General features: G+C 35.7%; 2 protein-coding genes across 16 annotated transcripts in view; one reads left to right on the forward strand and one right to left on the reverse strand.

Annotated features, from left to right (window-relative positions):
• Window positions 1-272: 272 nt before the first annotated feature.
• On the reverse strand, window positions 273-17,410 carry si:dkey-196h17.9. Of its 6 annotated transcripts, XM_073920652.1 has the most exons (13): window positions 17,281-17,410; window positions 15,128-15,409; window positions 13,322-13,781; window positions 13,140-13,233; window positions 10,792-10,896; window positions 10,605-10,705; window positions 8,776-8,877; window positions 8,536-8,668; window positions 6,541-6,657; window positions 6,281-6,433; window positions 3,919-4,040; window positions 3,793-3,847; window positions 273-973 (listed from the first exon to the last, which is right to left on the reverse strand). In XM_073920652.1, exons 2-13 carry the CDS (start codon window positions 15,225-15,227, stop codon window positions 947-949), a joined length of 1,569 nt encoding a protein of 522 aa, XP_073776753.1. In that variant the 5' UTR covers window positions 15,228-15,409; window positions 17,281-17,410; the 3' UTR covers window positions 273-946. The 6 variants fall into 6 exon arrangements, 5 of the variants coding, with proteins under 5 accessions (XP_073776753.1, XP_073776752.1, XP_073776754.1 ...); XR_012389136.1 differs by lacking the exon at window positions 17,281-17,410 and having other exon boundaries at window positions 273-2,868; window positions 3,088-3,847; window positions 3,919-4,043; window positions 15,128-17,096; XM_073920651.1 differs by lacking the exon at window positions 17,281-17,410 and having other exon boundaries at window positions 3,919-4,043; window positions 15,128-17,096.
• Window positions 17,411-18,372: 962 nt separating this feature from the next.
• The window catches only part of cngk (cyclic nucleotide-gated potassium channel), a 46,814-nt gene continuing 45,456 nt past the window's right edge, over window positions 18,373-19,730 (forward strand). For 3 of the 10 annotated variants that reach the window (XM_073919194.1, XM_073919197.1, XM_073919199.1), the window contains exon 1: window positions 18,391-18,475. The gene's annotated coding sequence lies outside the window, so the exon portion shown is untranslated. Of the gene's footprint in view, window positions 18,654-19,730 lie in introns of all 10 variants that reach the window. The other 7 variants (XM_073919195.1, XM_073919201.1, XM_073919196.1 and 4 more) reach the window with 6 other exon arrangements.

Below are 19,730 nucleotides of genomic sequence, written 5' to 3' on the forward strand. Positions count from 1 at the left end.
TCTGTTTTCTTGGGTTTCCTCCGGGTGCTCTGGTTTCCCCCACAGTCCAAAGACATGCGGCACAGGTAAATTAAATAAATCACAATGAATGAGTGAATGTTTTGTTATGAGTTGGCGGTTCATTCTGCTGTGGTGACCCCAGATATAAGGGGCTAAAAATGAATGAATGTTAAAACATTAAACCCCGTCCTTCCAGTAAAATAAATGATCTCTGCCCATGTAAACAGCACTAGGAGTTATAATCTGATGGAGCTCAAATAAATCAGACTAAGAGCCTTTTGCATGCATTTTATTTAAGAACATAGTATTTACTTCTCACATACATACACAGAAGTGCACCTTTACAGCAAACCGGTTTGTTGCATAGCACAAGTGTCATCACATGTATAGAAAGTGTCATCAAACTGTGCAAATAATGAACACATTAATAGTGGACATTTTCAAATAACACTCCCTTTGAATGATTACACACACACTTCAAATAAGAAACATTTCTTTGAAGGAACAGCGTTAGAATTAAAGGGGAATGATGCTGTAATGAATATGCAGATAATTTGCAAAAACATGTCATTTTTGAACAGCATTAAGACTGGCTCAATGATACTGATGCAATGAGGTCACTGGTATGTTTATTTGGTCATTAGTAACGGCTTTGAATGCAGCTGAACCAATCAGAATCAAGCACCTGGACCATCTGTGATTCAATAATGCAAGTTCATACTTGTGCATGTAAACAGTAGATTCGCCAGTTGTCTCATAAATAGATTACTCTCTATTTTTCAAGTAAAATATTTGTATAGAATAAATGTATAGAATATCTGATAGAAAAAACGCATGCATACTATAAACTATTTAAGTTCATACAGTAACTGGATTTCAAACAGTCATGCTATTAAGGGTTCCGACTTCAAGCCAACTATAAAATTCCCTGACTTTTCCCTGACTTTCACTGACCAAAAAGAATTTCCATGACCTATAACGGAAAAAAAACAGGTTGATGCTGTGCTTTGCATAATATTAAAATGGAATGTCATTTTGTGTCTAAAGGTTTTTACTGTTTGTGCTGCTGTGAAGTGCTCCCTACACATACAGTACTTAGATGTGGAAGAGTCTTCACTGATACTTATAATGAATGCTTAGGCTTTAATAAAAAACGAGTCATTTCATAGTTTAGATTTTATAACCTCACAGGGCCAGAACTTTACATTTAGTGTTTATGCCATTTATTTGAACAGCCAGTCTTTAAAGACCCCCAATCATTGAATTTATATTATCCTGACATATTAGCCTTAATAAACTCTCTGATGTTTACTGTACCACAGTGTGAATGTTCTGTGTGTATAGGACATTTATTATGTATGGCCATACACCCAAAGCGCTTCACAATCATGAGGGGGGTCTCTCTACACCACCACCAGTGTGCAGCATCCACTTAGATAATGCGGCAGCAGCCACAGGACAACAGCGCCAGTGTGCTCACCACACACCAGCTATTGGTGGAGTGTTGAGACAGTATTAGAGACAATTCTGCGGATGGTGATGATTGGGAGGCCGGTAAGGAAAGGTGGAGGGAATTTAGCCAGGACACCAGGGTTACACCCCTACACTTTTCGAGAAGTGCCATGGGATTTTTAATGACCACTAAGAGTCAGGACCTCAGTTTAACGTCTCATCCGAGAGACGGTGCTCACTAAGCTCACTAACCCATCAATATTCTGGGGCGTTAGGACGCAGGCTGTCACAAAAACCACTTTCAACAGCAGTCTCCCATCCAGGTACTGAACAGGTTCAGCCCTGCTTAGCTTTAGTGAGTAACGTTTTTTTTTTTTTTATTATTGAATAGTTATAGTTACAATCTTATCCAATAAATCATGATAAAAGTGATAATAATAGTGAGAAACCGTTCTTGTTCTGCAGGGAGATATGGCTGTACCGCAGGCGATACAAGCCCTTTTTTATGTCAGTGCTAAAAAACTCAAAATATTGTTCTATTTTGAAATACATATGAGTGTTAAACATATTAAAAAAGTCTAATGTGCTTTGTTTATAATAAAAATCATATTTAAGCTTAAAATGACAAATGCACACTGGATTTTAATTTGCTACAATCCATGTAAACCAGTGGTGGCCCCAGAAAATGTTGGGCCAGAAGATATATATATATATATGAATTCAGTGTAATGTTATATTTTTGTTTCTGGTAAATAAAATAAAAATTTGGTTTTAATTAATTTAATAAATTACTCTTGAAATATTGCAATTCACTCCTAAAAAACAACAACTATAAATTCAATAAAATAAAATGTAAAAATCTAGATTTAGTTTTGAAAAAAGTTTCATATATATAAATAACTTTTCAGTTATTTTTCACATACTTTTATTGTACAGTATACGGCATATGCCATGTCTAAAATTAATGCAGATTAATTAAATAATAAAACAAACAAATGAACAAAAGGCATTATACACACACACAAACACACACACACACACACCATTGATATATACACTAGATATCGCATAGGGACCCTGAGTATGCGTCAATAGCGCCGCCATATTTGTACAGTGCTCCCAGGACAATTGTCATTCAACAGCACTAGTCAAGACAGTGTTACTACGTGAAGATGCTGTGCTTTAGCGCTTTGTACGGGTGAAGTAACGAGCAAACAAAGAAAATAAAGCACAAAGACAAAACATTTCATAGGTAAGGTTTAGCTTTTTACGTTTTTGTGTGTTAAAAGCCTAGAATGTCTTTTAAATGTTTAAGTTCAAATGTAAAACAAATACTCTTAGTTCCTTAAATCTGCGTGAAAGTAAGAAGAGGCATGGTATTCTGTTTAATGGATTCAGTCTGGAGACTGCATTTGACTTTAAAGCAGGGGTCACTAATCTCGGTCCTGGAGGGCCGGTGTCCCTGCAGGGTTTAGTTCCAACTTGCCTGAACACACCTGCCTGGGTGTTTCAAGTATACCTAGTAAGACCCTGATTAGCTTGTTCAGGTGTGTTTGATTAGGGTTGGAGCTAAAATCTGCAGGACACCGGCCCTACAGGAACAAGTTTGGTGATCCCTGCTTTAGAGTCTGACACTTGTTAAGCATACAAGGAATAAAATGTAGCAACAAAAAAAAACATGAAACAATCTATTAAAAATATGGTTTAGAAAAATGCCATTTTGATAAATGCAGACAAAAAATTTATATGACAATAAAAACAATCTACAATTCCATGACTTTGATAAGAAAAAAAAAAAAATCCCTTACTTTCAATTCCTGGAATAGACCTTATAGAATTCCACGATATTTTAATATAAATGGTCCTGCCCAACAGAGCCTTGTTTCTCTCAAGGTTTTTTCCCTTCACTTTCGTCAATTGGTGAAGTTTTGTTCCTTGCCATGGTCGCCACTGGCTTGCTTGGTTTGGGACTAGCGGAGCTGCGCATCAATAGATTAGCTCTTCAGTATTTGGACTTTCAGCAGCGAAAATTAAACCACACTGAACTGAACTAAACTGAACGTAAACTCTGAAAACTGAAGTGACACTTTCACTTTACTAGAGCTTCTGTGTTAAGCTGCTTAGACACAATCTACATTGTGAAAGTGCTATAGAAATAAAGATATCCCATAACGTCCATGACCAATGGGAGCCTTGTACACTTGTGAACAGTTTTATCATTCTGGTTGATGATGTTTTTTTCAATTAAATACAACAGCATAGGGCCTTCAAAGGATGACAGGCGACATCCCTGGAATTTGCATCCAGGTCGAGATCCCGAACTTTCAGTACTTTCCTCACCTGCCGCTTTGATAAAGTCCCCTTCCAGCGCAGCAGACCAGGAACATACTGCTGACTGCAAAACATTTAGAATCACTCATACATTCACAAACACTAACAGAATGACCACATCACGACTCAGTTTACCTGTCATCAGGGAAGTCTTTGAACAAACTTCCACAGTCGAGCTTCAGTGCTTCTATATCATCACAACACAAAACTTCACTCATTCTCTTAAGGAGCTGGTTGTTCTGGTCATCACTGCCATTCTGCTGGAAAAAGATACACTTTGAGTTTATTGGCTGGAATAGCAATTATTAATCAGTAACATTTTTATAGCCACAAAAAAAAAAATTAGGAGGCAAAATTAGTAAAAAAAAAAAAAAAAACTGAAAACACTTTCAATGTAATTGTGCATTTTATACAATACAAGCTATAACATGTATTTAAGTAATCCACTGCAATGTTAGTATAATAAGTGTCCTTTAGCCATCTTCTAAGCGTATTATGCTTGTTATGTGGATGAATCAGTCAACATGCCTATAAAATACTATTAATATCTATTATGCCATTTAAAAAAAATAAACAAATGTCTCATTAAAACATTTACACATTTATTAATCTGGTATTTTTTATGATTACTAGATTAATTGAACTGGACTCATAGAACCATTTACAGCATATATTTAAAAAAATCTATACAAATGTGCTTATGGAAGTTTTTAAACCACTCATTTGAAACCAAATAATCAAGTTTTTTGTCGTTTTTACAACATTGATCTATATATTGACATTGTACGAAAAGCATTCAGCTAAAAAAAAATCTTCCGATCCCCATTTTTTTGAACTGGTGAACTTTTAACCTCGAACAGATTAGCTAGAATATACACACACACTGGCCACTTCATTAGGTACATTTTACTAGTACCAGGTGGGACCCTTTTATGCCTTCAGAACTGCATTAATCCTTTGTGCTATAGATTTAACAAGGTACTGGAAACATTCGTCAGAGTTTTCTGTCCATATTGACATGATAGCATCACACAGTTCCTGCAGATTTGTCGGCTGCACATCCATGATGCGAATATTGGATTGAGATCTGTTGACTGTGGAGCATACCTGCCAACATTTCTGTTTTTCCTGGGAGTCTCCCACACCCTCCCGTTTTGGTATTCCCCCTAGAAAACTCCCGGAATTTTACAACCTCAGCTTTTTGGTACAGTCTGTAACACCCCCTGGTCACCAACTTTGGTATAATATCTGATTGCAGTGGTCACCCGAAACCCGGTCTATAATAAAGTTATTTACACAACCGTTACTAACCCGGTTCTCAACAGTGTTATTCACCCCTGACTGCCATCCACCACACCAACCCCCCAAATTCTGATTCGACTATCTGAATGTTGCAGCAGAAATCGAGACTGATCAGACCAGGCAACATTTTTCCATTCTTCTGTCATCCAATTTTGGTCAGCCTGTGTGAATTGTAGTCTCAGTTTCCTGTTCTTAGCTGACAGGAGTGGCACCTGGTGTGGTCTTCTGCTGATGTATCTCATTCTTCTCTGACGTCTGGCAACAACAAGGCATTTGTGCCCACAGAACTGCCGCTCACTAGATATTTTCTCTTTTTCAGACTATTCTCTGTAAACCCTAGAGATAGTTGTGTGTAAAAATCCGAGTAGATCAGCAGTTTCTGAAATACTCAGACCAGCCTGTCTGGCATAAACAACCATGCCACGTTCAAAGTCACTTAAACCATTTTTCTTCCCTATTCTGATGCTCGGTTTGAACTGCAGCAGATCGTCTTAACCATGTCTCCATGCCTAAATGCATTGAATTGATGCCATGTGATTGGCTAATTAGAAATTTGTGTTAAAGAGCAGTTGGACCTATTAAAGTGGCCAGTGAGTGTATATATACAATAGCTTTTTAAGACTGTGGCTATGACTATATGACATATAAAATAGGGGACCCAAAACGGTTCTTCTTTTTGAAACCCTCTTTTAAAACATTCAATTTCAAAGGAATACTCCACCGTTTCTGGAAAAGGCTAAAATGCATATTACAAGTCTCCTAAAATTAAACAGTTGACTTGAATCATTTAAGATTTTTTGTTCAGCCATACAGCAGCAGGGTTTCTTGACTTACGCCAGGCCAGAATAAGGTTATAGTTTCTAGCAATATTAGACAATTTAAATTTTTCTTTTTCTGTCAATTTTTATTACACAATGTCACTACAGAAGACTTAAGCTTTAAATAGGAAAATTACCAAAACTATTTTTACATTGTTTTAACAAAATCCTAATGGTCAAATCTGATTCCATTCATAATGCTAAGCTAAGCTAAAAGTGACTACTCCAGAACTAGCGATAGGCTGAATGGATTGAAAATAATTCCTGTCAACTTGAATCAAACTCTAGGAGACAAGTAAAAGAAGCCGCTTTTAAAAACAGTGGATTGTTCCTTTAATATTGTAATTAAACTGAACACTATAAAGTATTATTTTTACCAGTTGAGTGAATGTTATGTGAAAATGGGCAGCGTCTTCTTTTATCCTTTCTCCAACATCTCCCCATGTCTTCTCTAGACGTTTCCTCTTGCTCTTCATCAGGCAATCAAGATACACACGTGACACACAGTCATAGACAACATTCACGAAGATCTATCAGAAAAAAGCAGAACAGAGAGGCAGAGGACAAGTGTGAAAAAATTAATGTAAAGATGAAATTCTGATTTGGAAAAAACAACAGAAGACTTGACAGAACCGACCTCCCGAATCTCCTTTCCCACATCAGTCTGAGGCAGAGACGCACAATGATTTCTGATTTCTTCGGTCAAGATATGAATGGGCAAATCCCCATGTTTGAAATACCGTCTTAAAGTGGCCTGAAAAGATACATATATTATAAAAATAGTTTTTACTAATATATACATATATATATATACACAATAGTAATGTATATGTACATTCAAATACTATCTAGTTAGTTTGTGAAGTAGCAATGGTTTCTGCTTTATATTCTTATATATATACACACGGTGCACCAGGAAAGTATTCACAGCACTTCACATTTTCCACATTTTTTTTTATTTTACAGCCTTATTGCAACATGAATTAAATTCATTTATTTCCTCAAAATTCTACACACAATACTGAACATGATTTCGAAAGCCATACACCTGTCTATATAAGGTCCCAGGGTTGACAGTGCATGTCAAAGCACAAACCAAGCATGAATACCAAGGAATTATCTGTAGACCTACGAGACAAGATTGTCTCGAGGCACAAGGCTAGAAAAGGTTACAGAAAAAAATTCTGCTGCTCTGAAAGTTCAAATGAGTACAGTGGCCTCCATCATCCATAAGTGGAAGATTTTTGGAACCACCAGGACTCTTCCTAGAGTTGGCCGGCCATCTAAGCTGAGTGATCGGGGTACAAGGGCCTTAGTCAGGGAGGTGATTAATAACCCGATGGTCACTCTGTCTGAGCTCCAACATTCTTCTGTGGAGAGAGGAGAACCTTACAGAAGGACAACCATCTGTGCAGCAATCCACCAATCAGGCCTGTATGGTAGAGTGGCCAGACAGAAGCCAGTCCCCGCCTGTAATTTGCCAAAAGGCATCTGAACAACTCTCAGACCATATGAAACTAAATTATCTGGTCTGATGAGACTAAAATTTAACTCTTTGGAGTTAATGCCAGACACTACATTTGGAGAAAACCAGGCACCGCTTATCACCAGGCTAATACCATCCATACTGTGGGGATGTTTTTTAGCAGCAGGGACTGGAAGACTAGTCAGGATAGAGGGAAAGATGAATGCAGCAAAATACAGAGACTTCCTGAATGAAAACCTATTTCAGAGTGCTCTTGAGCTCAGACTGGGGCGATGGTTCATCTTCCAGCAGGACAATGACCCAAAGCACACCTCCAAAATGTCTAAGAAGAGGCTTCACAGCAACTCGGTAAATGTCCTTGAGTGGCCCAGCAAGAGCACAGACCTAAATCCTATTGAACATCTCTGGAGAGATCTGAAAATGGCTGTACATCGTCGCTTCTCATCTAACCTGATAGAGCTTGAGAGCTACTGCAAAGAGGTATAGGCAAACATTTCTAAAGACAGGTGTGCCAAGCTTGTTGGATCATATTCAAAATGACTTGAGGCTGTAACTGCTGCCAAAGGTGCATCAACAAATTATTGAGCAAAGGCTGGGAATACTTCTGTACATGTGATTTTTCAGGTTTTTATTTTTAATACATTTACAACAATTTCAAAAAATCTTTTTTTCACATTGTCATTTTGGGGCATTGTGTGCTGAATTGTGGAAATAAATTAATTTAATTCATTTTGGAAAAAGGCTGCAACATAAAAAATTGGGGAATTTGAGAATGGATCAATATTTATGGAAAAAAAGGTTAAATCTGAATTACTGAAGGCAAAATAGGGGCAACAAACAACATAATTATTATGCTAGGTTAGTGTAAGTTTATAAATGTTTACTGATAAATCATGTTTGTGATATGAACTGTTAATTGATAGTTCATTTTAAATACTGCAGTAACTAAAGGCGAATCTGACTACAAAGTGTAACTTCTTCATATTAAAAAAAAACAAACACAAAAAAAAACTAATAGGTATGTAAAAGGCCATTAACCTCATGAACAAACACATTAACAAGCATTGAACCAGAACTAATCTGGGAAATCCCCAAACTTTCCATCAGTGCTTAACAACAACCAGTGACAACAATATGATGACACACCTGTGCGAACTCTTTCATCATCTTTTGTACTAAAGACAACACCTGATCCTCCATCTTCTGTAGCATGCAGATGATGTTTAAGAGGTCGTCTGTCTTATTTGTATCCTGATTATAGAACTGGGGAGCCAAAAATCTACAGCAAAATAAATACACGTGCTGGTGTTAGGACAGAATTACAGTTCTGTGGTGAGCTGATTATACAGTAAACATGTTATTGTGGGTTATGAACATTAAACTGACCTGAGTTGCCTACAGGTGCTGATGACCCGAAGCAGATATACAGAGTGCTTTGTGCTGAGGGGTTGCAGCTTTTCAATGTGTTTTTTCTCTGAATGCACATACCTAGGAAGATAAACATTGGTTTTGAAGTAAAAGTTCATATTACAGGGTTTCTGAAGGTTTCACCAAGTCAAATTTAGGCTTTTAAAGACCTTTACAGACTATCAAGAATGAACTTTTAGACCTCAATAGGGCTAAGCGCTAAGGATTTTCTTGATGGCCCAGCATAAAAATACTTGCCCTATCAAGAAACCAATTCTAACTAGTAACTTGTTGGTCACATACTTTAAATAAGTGTCATATCAAAGACGAACACACAAGACATGTCACTCGTATACTTTTGAATGGGGAAAAATGTAACTGTCAATATGGTGAATGAAGCCCCGCCTTTTAGTACACGAGCCAATCAGCGATCGCAATATGGCGAATAAAGCCCACCTTCTAGAACAGAAGCCAATCAGTGATCGAAATAGAATGACAATTCTCCGGAGGAGGGGCTCGGACCAGAGGTGAGTTTCTGCATATTTTATGTGATACGAACATTTAGAAATGAAACTAAATTGATATTTGTTGTTTAATTTTATTGGTTATTTGTAATATGAAATGTATTCGTAAGTTTGGCAAGTAGTTTAGGATTTTAATGTTTCCCCATTCAGACAGAATGCTCAAGCATACTGCCCGAGAGGCTTTTCAAAGATGGCTGCCGAATAAATTAACTTGCCTTAAAGGGACTTTGGTCAAATCAAGCAAAGTCTCACATGCAAATTGTTTTCAGCTTAAAAGCTTTTTACTTTTGCCTTATAGCAATTTTATGTAAATAAGTATAATGTTGTGTGTGTGTATTTATTTGACTTTCATTTTATATCAAGCCTCCCTTGGACAACTGTTAAGAATTAGCACGTCTGCTAAAACACTTAAACAAAAGCATTTGGTTTGTCCAGTGTAATTGTGATGTCTATGTCAAATAAACAAAGAATAATATAACATTAGTTATAAATAGAGTTTTGCTTAAAGTTTTATTGAGATGTATTGTTGGCGATTGGATGTGTGCTGGCTCAATTGCAGCTTTACATAAACAAAGGAAAATGAAGACCTGTTTAAAATCATTTAAGAAAAATATTTCAGTGAATTATGGACTTTTTAAGGCATGAAATTTTGTTTTGGACCCCACAGACACCCTAATATTATTTTAATATATACAGTTACAAAATGTTTAGAGCCCTTCTGTGGATTTTGTTTTTTTTCTTTTTCACATGTTTCCCAAATGAGGCTTAAAAAAAGACAGAATTTCTTACAGTATTGCCTATATTGCCTATTTTTTCTTCTAGAGAAAGTCTTGTTTGTTTTATTTTAGCTAAAATATAAGCAATTTTTAATAATAAAAAAAAATAATAATAAATAAATAAATTATATATATTATATATATTTATAGACCAATAGTATTAGTCCCCTTCAACAAATTTGTCTACAAAACAAACCATCGTTACACTACGAATTGCCTAATTAACCTAGTTAAGCCTTTAAATGTTACTTTAAAATACTAATATCTTGAAAAATATCTAGTAAAATATTATTTACTGTCATCATTTCAAAGATAAAAGTAATCAGCTATTTAAAGTGAGTTATTAAAACTATTATGTTAAGAATTTGTTGAAAAAATCCTCTTTCAATTAAACAGGAATTAGGGGAAAAATACACAGGGGGGCTGATAATTCAAGCTTCAACTGTAAGCATGTAAACAAGAGTACAACATTTGATAATATGAGGACAAGCATACTTTAGACACTTACATCTCAACAAAATGATGAAGCTCTTGAAGACAGATGTTTTGGGCCAAACACATCAGTGTATCACTAAAGTCTTTAGAATTTGTAATAACAGCATTGAGACACTGTAAAGAACAATTTTTATCAAAGATTAAAAAGCATATTTTCAATAACTGAGGAAAATGTGAGAATTGTACATTGTTTCCTATACCTGACTGACATCTAAATGCACCCTGATGAAAGTCTCTTCGTCCACTTGATTCCTATGATGCTGATCATAATCCAGGATATTCTGCAGACGCCTAGAGATTTCATCCTGTGGCAATTAAAACGGGTAAGAGATACATGTATTAAGTCCATAGTAGAAATTTAGCTACAGTAGTTTGGGTGCTCTTTGTTAGCAAAATATATAGTAAAATATCTGCTAAATACACTTGTGTTCATGTGTTTTTTACACTCCCATGTTTTTTTTTTTTTTTACAAATTTCCTAGGGTAAACAGTTGAGTTTAACCATTTTTTAAATCTATTCAGCTGATCTCTGGGTTTGGTAGAACACTTTTAGCTTAGCTTAGCCTAAATACATGAATTGGATTAGACTGTTAGCATCTCACACGCAAAAAAAGAGTGTTAATAATTTCATTATTTAAAGTTTGACTTTTACAGGGGCTAGACAATGACACTGAAACACTGTAGGCCAATGTAGTGTTGAATGATTCATGGCTAAAAATGAGCAGCCTGGTGGTCAATCTTCATTGATTACACATTCCACCGGTAAAAGAGTGCAGGTTTAATTAGCAGGGTAATAGCACAGTTTTGCTTGAAATATTGAAATGAACGCAACATTATGGGTGAGTTCAAAAGAGGGCAAATTGTTGTGGTGCATCTGTGACCAAGACAGCAAGTCTTTGTGATGTATCAAAAGCCACAGTATCCAGGGTAATGTCAACATACCACCAACAAGGACAAACCACAACTAACAGGAGTTACTGGATGCAAGAGAAAGCTGACTGAAAGGGGATGTCTGAGTGCCTACCCGGATTGTATAAAAAAAATTAAATAAAAATAAATAAATAAATAAAAACACAACACAGCTGCACAACTCACTGCAGAATTAAATGTGCACCTCAACTCTCCTGTTTCCACCAAACCTGTTTGTTGGGAGCTCCACAGCCTCTGTAACATGGCTGGGCTGCTATAGCCAAATTTTTGATCAAGCATGCCAATGGCAAAAGTTGGTTTCAATGGAGCCAGCAGCAAATATTTTGGGCTGTGGAGAATGTGAAACATGTACTGTTCTCTGATGAGACCATCTTCACTTTCTCTCCCACATCTGCGAGATTTATGGTGTGGAGAAGCCCCAGATAAACAGACTCTTGCATGCCCAGAGTGAAGCATGGAGGTGGATGAGTGATGGTTTGGGCTGTAATGTCATGACATTCCCTAGACCAATACTTGTGCTAGATGTGCACATCACTGCCAAGGACTACCAAACCATTCTGAAGAACCATGTGCACCCAATGAGTCAAACATTATCTTGAAGGTGGTGCTGTGTATCAGGATGATAATACACCAATACACACAACTAAACTGGAGTGGTTTGATGAACATGAAAGTTAAGTCAAAAATCTCCTATGGCCTGCTCATTCACCTGATCTAAATATTATTGAGTCACTTTGGGGTGTTTTGGAGGAGCGAGTCAGGAAATTTTTACTACAGTAGCATCATACTGTATACACAACTATTCTGAAAAATACCTCTGGCCACTGTGCAGGACTTGTATCTGTCATTCCCTAGACAAACTGATGCTGTATTGTCCTGCACAGTTTAGCTCCAACTTCATTTAACACACCTGCCTTGGAAGTTTCTAGTTCACCTAGAAAGAGCTTGATTAGTAAGTTCAGGTGTGTCTGATTGAGATTGGAACTAAAATTTGCAGGACACCGGCCCTCCAGGACTGAGTTTAGACACCCCTGCCCTACAACATACTACTGAATTATTCTGCTGTAAAACCAGGCTTTTCAGTTTCATTGTCCATCCCCTGTAATTACATCTTGCACTCAGACTGATGGAAAATGACACGTTATTTTTTTCTAGGTAAATTTGGCTTGGCACTATATTCTCATTCCAGCATAAAAGAACTTTGCTGCTGAGTAATGATATTACACAGTGATTTTGCCTATATATGTTTTTAATCATTAAGACAACTTTTTAATTATCAAAACTCTTTATTGATGCTAACGGTCTAATGCGAATCAATGATTTATGCTAAGCTAAGCTAAAATGCTGCACCAGACCCAGAGATAGTCTGAATGAATTAAAAAAAATTGCTAAAACCCAACTGTTTAACTCGAGGTGACTTGTAAAATTAGCCTATTTCCAAAAAATTTAGTATGAAATTATATTTTTTTGAGTATGAAATTATATTGTCTAGATTGGTCACATAAATTACAGTACCAAAAAAAAAACGTATACGTATTCCAGTAGCCTATACATTTTCTGTTATTTCACACATTTCTTTTTAAGGGAGTACATTGGTAATACTTTTTGAAGAAAACAACCTGTAGTTCTGGCAGGAGTTTCACTTTTGCTCTCTCAAACCATCCTGTCAACAGCAGAGGGTCACAAACTCTGAAGACAACCTTAGAGTCTGAACTGAAACATAGACAGACCCATATATTCATCAGTATGCTTTGTCGTAATTAAAAGCACAAAGGTAAATTAAAGACAAGCTTAAGCCTACCTGAAGAAAACATCGTTTCCCCACCGAAGAAGGCAGAAAGTCTCTTCCCCTGAAAGATTTCGGTTTAAGAGGAGGTCTAACTTGGTAAACAGTAGACGGAAGTAATTGTTTATCAGATGATCCAGCAGTCCAGTGTCCTTCAGTGCAGGTGTTAAGCGAAGTACATCATTGTAAATCTGGCTCTCTGCGCTCTTTAGAAATTCTCGTAACTGCTTTAATTGAGATCCTTTGGTTCCCTCTTCTGGCAGCTTTGGAAAATTCCTTTCCACAAACTCATCGATTACCTCAAAGTTGCTTTTTTGAGGGAAGCCGTCCACCACCTCACTGTCAATGTCCTCAGGGTATGATGTCTCACTCAGGATCTTTTTGAGAAAATTGAGCGATTTCTTGTTACTCACTTCAGAATTAGCTGTAATTAAATCAGGAAACCCACCAGACATGTTTTCGAACGCCTGTCCTCCTGTTACATGGTAAAATAAAATAAAAAAATACAGAGATGTCAAATTCCAAGAAATGTCAATTTCACATTCATTTCAGTTTTATAGGTTCTGAATATTTGTGGTGTAAGCTAACCAAAGGTCTTCCTATTACGTTAATACTTTAGGTAGCATCGCCTCACAGAAAGAGAGTCGCTGGTTCGAGCCCCGGCTGGGTCAGTTGGCGTTTCTGTGTGGAGTGTGCATGTTCTCTCTGTGTTGGCGTGGGTTTCCTCCGGGTGTTCCGGTTTCCCCCACAGTTCAAAAACATGAGGTGTCTTGGGTAAGCTAAATTGTCCGTAGTGTATGTGTGTGAAAGAGTGTGCATGGATGTTACCCAGTGATGGGTTGCAGCTTGAAGGGCATTCACTGCTGAAAACATATGCTGGATAAGTTGGCGGTTCATTCCGCGGTGGCGATCCCAGATTAATAAAGAAACTAAGCCGAAAAAGAAAATGAATGACTGATACTTTTTTATTACATTCATACTTTTTTTATCCTATATACACAAACATTACTCATTCATTGTTCTTCGTCCCTATTCATCAGGGGTCACCACAGCAGAATGAACCGCCAACTTATTTAGCATAGGTTCACACACATACATTACGGTCAATTTAGTTTATTCAATAAGCCTGTACCACACATCAGTGGGGGAAACCAGAGCACCCGGAGGAAACCCATGCCAACATGGGAAGAACAAGGAGACCCAGCCGGGACTCGAACCAGCAACCTTCTTGCTCTGAGGTGACAGTGCTAACCACCAAGTCATTGTGTCATCCCAAACTAAACATTATTTCATTAATTAGACCATTATTAATTTATAAATATAATTTAGGTTTCTGAGGATTTGTATCACATAACATTTTACAAGTAAAGTAAGCTTGTGCAGTCATAAAACGTAAAAAAAAATAATATTAATATTATTAATATTATTAATACTAATAAATAAAAATAAATTACATGCTACCAGGGTAATTGTGTCATCTTGATAGTTTTTACTTTACAAAACTAAAAATAGTAACATTTAGATTTTTTTTTCTTAGAAATGTAAAATAAACAAAATTTATTAAACAAATAAAATCATTGTTTGCAGGAATTGCACTTTTTATTTTTTATTTTAATAAACAAAGTCACATGAACAAAAAGCAGACAATTGTATCAAATCAAAAATTTAATTCTGCTGAAATCACTGTTTAATCCTAAACTCAAATATGATTTATCAACCCAAGATGCCAAATACTGTTGCAAAACTTCAAACAATACACATTGCCAAGACCCTACTTTTCAAAACATGCAAGCAAAGGCTGCTAAAAACTAATAACCTTACCTTCAGTCTGCTCTATGCTTTTCAATAAAGACTTCTTCTCATTCCCATTCTTTTTCTTTTTTCCAAACCTCCAGAACATATTTCTTTGTTCAAAGCCCATGCTTGACTGAAAAACTGAGCTTGCTGTTCAGCAGTGCATCAGAATGAATGCTGAGGTGTGGATCTTAAATCAGTACAGGTGGGAGTTTCCACCAATGAATATCCAATGGGTTTGCAGCTTGGTTGCTTGGTACTTTCCTCAAACCTCATCCTTCACTGGACTTAATGGATACTATTTACAACCTAAGAATAAATGAAAGTGAAACCATGGGCAAAAGAGGTGTCACCCAAATCCTCATTCAAATATAAACAAAACAGCACATTTGACTTTTTCTGATAGTAAAAATACATCAGTTAAGCTGTCATACTGTAGTTTAATTGTAATTTTAAGAATATATACTCTCACTGGCCACTTTATTAGGTACATCTTGCTAGCATCAGGTCAGACCCCAGTTTGCATTCAGAACCTTGTTTTTTCATGGTAATCTAATATCTAGTGCTTGTGGAGGCCATTTGTGAACCCATCTATGTCATGTCACATTATCTGTTGGATATAGATCATAAAATGGGACCACAATAACATTATTGTTTCAGTTTTACTGACCAACAGTACTCAGACAGGTGGATGCAATAGCCTGTGCTTTTCTGTCAAAAGCCTTACGGTCCCATTAAAGCTTTAAATTACACATGAAAAAAATATGGTAATATGAAGCACACTATATAATAAAGTGCATCATAATGTATAGTATTAACTGTAAAAACTGAACGTATATTTCTATATTTACAATAATAATCTGTTGTGCATTTACTAAAATATACCCTTTATTTGTAGAAAACTTGTACAGGTCATTTGTTTATATTAGTTGTGTATGACCACAGCAGATTAATTCAAGTACTGTGCTGTAGAATGGTTTAAACACAATATACACTATTTACTATAAATTACTATGGTAATTTTATGAGGATTACAGAGGCTTAAAGATGTGTTCAGAAGATCATCTTGACCATATTTACATGAATAAATTACATAAAAGCTGTTTTTAAGTTTGGCCGTGTATAGCCTATATGGCAAACAGTTCTGCTTCAGAGAATGTGAAATTGAAAGTGGAGTAGTGCCTTTTTTAAATTTGAGCCAACACACACACGTAGTAGGTCATATTGCAGTATCGTGCACACGTGTCAGCACTGCACAGGAGGCATCTGAATAAACGAAAGGGTTGGTGATGATGTAATGCAAAAAGCAGTTGACTCCCACACCCAAGCCATTTGTCTTACAAGCTAAAAGAGAGGATCTCCATGAGCTAAACACACAATGTTGTTACTTAACTTAATCTGTTTTGATGTTTATACAACATACATATTTTAGGAGAGATTGCACCAAAAACTGTTGTAAATTTCTTTGGTGGTATGGGAAAATTATATTTTGCTAAGGATTCCTCATATATGAAAAGAAGGGCATCTGAGTTAAATAATTGGTTTACCAATACAATGTTATTTATTAAACAGTTATCAAAAAAAAAGAAAAAAAAATGTTTCATATAAAACGTTCTTGTTATTCTAAATGAAGTAACGGTGTGGTCAATAATTGTGTTTGTAAATCAAAAAAAGCTTGATAGTGATATGATGAATGTTTCACAGGTATTTTGTCACAGTAATATCAAAATTACAAATAAGAAAAAAAAAGTTTATGCCACCCACACAGGATAAAATATAAAGGAGAATCATATTCCAAAAAGAGGTTGGATATTTAACAAGTTGTCTAATCCAGTTGATTTTAAAAGTATAGTTTAGTATAGTTACATCCAGAAAATCCCTCTAGTAAATAGTATTCCCAAACACAGAATAAGATTCCCACCTAGTGGTCAATTATGTGAACTACTATACTACAGTGATATATTGGTCTGTTTGAGAACACTCGGTTTGCGTTTAAGGGCATACATTTTTTCTTCATAGTTGTAATTTATCAACTTTGTAAATCTTTAGCTAATCTTGGCCTATAGGTTATATCGTAGCTCCCACTAATTTTCGTAGTTGGCAATAGGTCACAAAAACGAGAGAGTAAAAACTATGGCCATTACTATGAATTGGTGTGAAACACTGCAAAAACATCTCACCTAAAGCAGTTAATATTCCCTCGTTTGTATTCTTTTTGCTTTTCATATAAACTTTCACTGTAGATTTAACGTTACTTTCTAAAAAAAGAGTGTGAATTTTACATTGAGGTAGGCCTATCAGACCTTCACTAGATTTGATCGATATTCTGTACGTTATTGTTTATATATTTTTTTATAACAGAACATTTACAGAGTTTATTAGTGTGGCTACACAAAATAGCATAAAATATAGCAGAACATTTTTTATTGCACATTTAAACAATAAGAAACTACTAGATTAAAAATTATAGATTAAAGACCTCTTTTTAGTGAAGCATACACACGATGCATCACATAATGGTATGATGCATGTGCGCCATGCTAGTGAGTTGGCTTGACAAACCACCTGTTGGACACACTCTTTATGCATCAGACATTTTCTTTAAAATAAGTTTTATAGACATAGACATCACCTATATATGCTTTGAAACTGAAGATTAATGATGTATGTATATAATAAATTTGATTGTAACCTTAACTTAGTTTGATTGTAATGCATTTTCCTGATGGGTTGCAGCTGGAAGGGCATGCGTGAAACATACACTATTTTTTGATTGTAAAAACTACTTATTTATAATTATAGCTTAAACAACACAGTTCTTAAGATTTCAATGGAACAACTTAATATTTTTTGTCAAATCCACATAAATTTGTTAAAAATGTTAAGTTAACTTAATCGATTTGTGTTGGGACATGGATAAAATGTGTGAAACTCTACATTTTTTACAGTTACTATGCTGGATGAGTTGGCGGTTCATTCTGCTGTGGCTACCCCAAAAAAGGAAGCAGAAAAGAAAATTAATGAATGAATGTAATACAATAATGTGCATCTTTTGTAAAGCTGCTTTGAAACAATAATTATTGTAAAAAGCGCTATCAGCTTAGTGATTCTATGCTCTTTGGTGCTATGCAGATAAACTTGAATTGATTTAAATAAATAAAAATATCATTGGGTGACTTTTGAGAATTAAATAAATAAAAAAATGAATGAAAAACAAATAAAGTAAATCTTTTGAATAAATAAATAAACAAATAAATAATAAAACTAATAATCCCGTCTGTTTTTTTATTCTGCATTCAAAAGGCAACAAACTTAAACGGTCATAACGAACTTCGACGAAGGAGATGTGCAGTGGAGGATTATCGAGCATACAGAGTAAATAAAATTTATGAAATACATCAAAATTATTATAACAATCGTAGCTATATCCATATATTTTGTCTTTACATGATTCTGGGATACACGTAAAGTGTCGTTGCTAAACTGAACATTAGTAAACCGACCGTCGACTGAAGTTAGGAGATGTGCCGTGGAGGATTGTCAAGCATACAGGGTAACGTTAAATACAATTGATGAAATACATCAAAATTATCATAACAATCGTAGCTAACTTATATACATATATTTTGTCTTTACATAATTCTGAGATCTGTAAGGTGTCGTTTGCTTAATTGAACAACAGAAAACCGACCGTCGACGGAAGTGTCACTGACAAGTTTCGTAGTTAAAAAAACGGTGGTGACCGTAAATTAACTGTTAAGTTATCGCTTTTACCGTATTTCATATAAGACTACATCTGTTGTAAAACATGTAACGTTATGTAACGTCAAATGTTTTATATGTGTGAAATAACGTTACATTATAAAGATCGCATGATGCTGGAATTAATGTCCGTTCAGATTTTTTTGAATAAAAATGCTTGGATGTTTGAGCGATTGAGGCTGCTTGGATTTTATATTATAAGTCATTACATTAATATTACGTTAATATTATACATTAGTAATACATTAATAATACCACGGTTGTATTGTGGTGTAAAGTCAGAGTAAGTTAACGTTACAGTCCTGATACAATAGCTAAAGTTTTGCTAGAATGAGGGGTTCATGCGGCCACCCTGCTGAAAAATCCAGCTTAAACCAGCCTAGGATGGTTGACTGGTTTTAGCTGGTCGACCAGCCTGGTTTTGGAGGGGTTTTGGCCATTTCCAGCCTGGTCTTAGCTGATCAGGCTGGAAAGTGACCAGCTAAAACCATCTACACCAGCTTGACCATCCTGGTTTAAGCTGGACAATGACATAGCTGGTTTTGGCTGGGCTTGGAAAACCTGGAAAAGTCATGGAATTTTTACATGGCATTTTCCAGGCCTGAAACAGTTTTGGGAAAGTCATGGTAATTAGTTTAACAAATATCTGTATACTAACTTGAATTAGGACTGCACAATATTGATAAAATCTGACATTACCATATTTTGTACTTTTGTGATGTGAATACAATTTCAACAGATGATTTAACAGGGTTATTTAGATTTGTTGGGGGAAAATTTACTTGAAAGTTCTGGAAAAGTCTTGGAAAAGTCATGGAATTTTAGTAGTAAAAATGTGTATGAACTCTGTAGAATATGAAGCCTCTAA

The sequence above is a fragment of the Danio rerio genome, chromosome 13 (genome assembly GCF_049306965.1).
Source record: "Danio rerio strain Tuebingen ecotype United States chromosome 13, GRCz12tu, whole genome shotgun sequence".
NCBI lineage: Eukaryota > Metazoa > Chordata > Actinopteri > Cypriniformes > Danionidae > Danio > Danio rerio.

Coding starts and splice junctions, on each gene's coding strand:
- si:dkey-196h17.9 (XM_073920649.1), bottom strand. CDS start 15,227: ATGGGCTTTGAACAAAGAAATATGTTCTGGAGGTTTGGAAAAAAGAAA. Junction 13,782..15,127: donor AAGCATAGAGCAGACTGAAG/GTAAGGTTATTA, acceptor ACCATGTAACAG/GAGGACAGGCGTTCGAAAAC. Junction 13,234..13,321: donor GGAAACGATGTTTTCTTCAG/GTAGGCTTAAGC, acceptor TCTATGTTTCAG/TTCAGACTCTAAGGTTGTCT.